This window comes from Equus quagga, unplaced genomic scaffold, assembly GCF_021613505.1.
Source record: "Equus quagga isolate Etosha38 unplaced genomic scaffold, UCLA_HA_Equagga_1.0 HiC_scaffold_595_RagTag, whole genome shotgun sequence".
Taxonomy (NCBI): Eukaryota; Metazoa; Chordata; class Mammalia; order Perissodactyla; family Equidae; genus Equus; species Equus quagga.
Genome location: NW_025794156.1, coordinates 1 through 3,331, shown reverse-complemented (window position 1 = coordinate 3,331; position 3,331 = coordinate 1). Strand labels below are relative to the sequence as shown.

The window sequence follows — 3,331 nt, the reverse complement described above, 5'->3', positions numbered from 1 at the left end:
AATAGCATTAAGGGAGATTCCACCACGATTATCGAGTACCTCTAAACATTCTCAGATCTCTCTAATCCCCCAAAACTCTCCTGTGATACCGCATCTCTGTCTTCCTACTTACTGACCAGTAGTATCCCTTTTCTGTGAAAGAGTACTCTATTTCTATCTCCATTCCGCACCTCCCACTCACTCCTCAACCCACTGCACTTTGGCTTTTCTTCTCCAACCCATCACTGACTGCTGTGGGGTGCCAGCAAATCCACTCTCCTCAATCTTCACACAGTTGCTCAACAAATATTGAGTCTCTGCTAAAGTGCCAAACACAGTTCCCACCACTGATACACGACAGCACATGAGACAAGGTCTGTCTTCTCATGAAGTTCACAGATAAATAAGCAAACAAATATGAACAAAATAATCTTATGAAGAAAAAATATATGTGTGCAATGGGGGAGAGAGCAGTGCTTTAGATTAGGAGGTCAGGAAGGCCTCGATGCAGAATTAGCGAACAAGGGAAAACAAAGTCCCCAAGTGACTGTACTAAGCAGTTCTAATAAGAATTGAACGTGACGATCTGTTACACACGTTAGTAAGCAAGTTATCTGTGAATTTTAAAATGTGATGAAAATGTAAAATAAAGTGAGAAAAAATCTAAAAGCAAATAACTTTCTGAAATCAAGTTAAGACTAATTAAAGCACAGGACATTTGGTCAAAAAAGAAAATTCTAGACCATGCATATAATGAAATGGAAAAGAGAGAAGGAACAACCTAGTAAGTCAACTTTGATCTCACACCAGTAGTCTTCCCATGAAAACAAGTACTTTAATTGACCATACTCTTATTTCCTAAGCTCACAGGGTTCTGAAAAAAAATCTTCCGATCTGCTGACTGGGTGCTCCCAAACTAGTTTACTCAATGAGGGCGAATATCACTAACAGCAGGGCACATGAGGGTCATATCCTCCGAATAGATGCTGTCATCGGGCCGAACCTGTTTCAGCACCTTCTAGAGGTAGGTAGAGCAGAAAGCTCCAGGCAGCACATTGACATTCTTCATCTTAGTCAGGGCATCTTGGAGCCCTTCTGGTGAGAAGATGCAAAATCAATTACTCAGGTATTGTGACAACAACTCCTTTCCAAGAAGGAGGAATGAACTGGAGAGTGAAGTAAGGTGATTAGTGTAGGGCTTGCATTTAAATGAGGTTCAGAAATAGTTGTGAATGTTGATAAAATTAGGAGCAATGGAAGATCTCGGATAAACTTATAGATTGCAGATCACCTCTGATTGGAAGGCAGGCCTAAAGGGCTTCAGCAAGAAGATCACACAGTACCTCTAGGCTACATAATTCCTCCAAGTGCCTCGATTAAGGGGTTCCCGTCCATAAATTAAAGGAGAATTTAACATTGGAAAATCTATCACTATAGTTTACTTAAATAAACCAAGAGAAAAAAATGTTCCCAAAGCTGCCAAAACCACTGAAAGGGCATTGTGATAGCTATTAAGTCATTTAAAAGACCTAGAAAACCGAAATTGTTATTCTGAGCACATAGACCTCAAACAAAATCCCAATATCACCTTTGCTGATGAAATGCCACTATCATTCCTATTAGAGTCAGAAATGTGACAAGGAAGCTTTTTATCAGCATTTTGATTTAGAACTATCTGTGAAAACTTGGCAATTAAATTTTTAAAAAGTTTAAACACTGAAAAAGAGTCTAAATATTTTCAGTTGACCAGATTTTACTGCAAATGACTAAAAATCTACAACAGTTTAGCCTCAGGGAACTTCACACTTTCAGAAATAAATAGAAACACCAGGAGTTACTATGTCAGTAATATCTGCCAATATTAACTGCACGAAATATTAAAAGAGTAATTTTAAAGAATTTATTTTAAAATTCATTTAAAAATAATGAAGAACCATTATATTACATTAACGGAAATTACAAATTCAAATACAAAATATTTTTTTAAATGATTAGGGACGGGCATTGTCTCAGATATTTGAAAATCAACTTAACAAACTGGCCTAACAAAGTCAGAGGGATTCTCATATCTGCTTCTACACTTATCTGTTGTATACCACACATAACAAACTTCGGGAAAATTGCACCGTACGTTTGTGAGAGAATGAGAGTGAAAAAGGAAAATATCACTATAACAAAAATACTCCCCCTTAAGGCTGACCTAGAGAAACATCTAAGAGAAACGACGGTTTAGGAAAGCCGGGAAACGTAACAAGGTCAAGGAAAATCCAGGATTTCCCGTGGAATAAACTGTACTCAAATATATATAAAGTATAGCCAATAATATTTCCTTTATGGTAAAAATACTTTACCGTTTAGCCGAATGCCACACGATCACCAAACTAGAGTAGATCCCTCCTTTTCGGGCGACAGCTCTTTTCCCGCCAAGTGAGGTGGCTCTGAAAAGAGCCTTTGGGTTGTGATGCTCAGGTGCTCCTGAGGCAGCTCAGCGGCGGCTGATGTATCTGATGAGGGCCTTGGTGCCCTCGGCCACGGCGTGCTTGGCAAGGTCCCCCGGCAGCAGCAGGCGCACGGCGGTCTGGATCTCTCTGGACGAGATGGTGGAGCGCTTGGTGGAGCGGGCCAGGAGCGCGGCCTCGCCGGCGATGCGCTCGAAGATGTCCTTCGCGAACGAATCCAGGACGCTCACGGCCTCCTGAGACAGGCTCAGGCCCTCGTGAACCTGCCTCAGAACCCTGGGGAAATAGGTGGCGAAACTGTCGAGGCAGCGGCAGCGGCGGCAGCGGCGGCGGCGGCGCCTTGGCTGCTTCTGCTTCAGGCTCTTCGGGTCGGCTTCTGTGGGTTCCGTGGTGCCGAGGCTTTCCTCAGAGGAAGGCTCAGAGCCGGGCTCAGCCATGTCAGAGTTGGTGCTGCAGCAGTTTTGAAGGAAGAACAATGGCAGCCGCTGAGAGGTGGTGGCGCATTCATGGCGCTACCTCTCTGACGTCATCGGCAAACTCTCTATGTGATTGGATGAAATGCAACGCGCTAACTGGCACCCTGTCACATGTGACCGGTCATCCTCCTGCTTGGCATCACACCCACCAGCCAGTGTGGGAATCTGTCAACCTCTAAACTACCTGTGACCTTCAGCAGAACGTTTTTGAAAGATGCCGTATAGGGCAAAAGATCATCTGATGACGTCAGCCGATTCATGCCCCAAAAGAGGAACTTTGGAAAGATCGCACCAAAAGCACCCAAACTGTAGAAATTTGTTTTAGCTCCTTGAGAGACTGCGACCTCCATCTCCCAAGTCCCTGTTGCCGTCAGAATGACTCTGGCCACTTTGGGTCCCTTCCCTCCAACCCTGTGG

The 3,331-nt window shown here is 43.5% G+C and overlaps 1 protein-coding gene across 1 annotated transcript; it reads right to left on the bottom strand.

The window, feature by feature from the left end:
- Positions 1-2,464: 2,464 nt before the first annotated feature.
- On the bottom strand, positions 2,465-2,875 carry LOC124232425 (late histone H2B.L4-like). The gene has a single exon (XM_046649402.1). It carries the CDS (start codon positions 2,873-2,875, stop codon positions 2,465-2,467), a length of 411 nt encoding a protein of 136 aa, XP_046505358.1.
- Positions 2,876-3,331: the final 456 nt, after the last annotated feature.

Excerpts from the sequence above, each read along its gene's own strand:
- LOC124232425 (XM_046649402.1), bottom strand. The coding sequence starts at position 2,875 with ATGGCTGAGCCCGGCTCTGAGCCTTCCTCTGAGGAAAGCCTCGGCACC.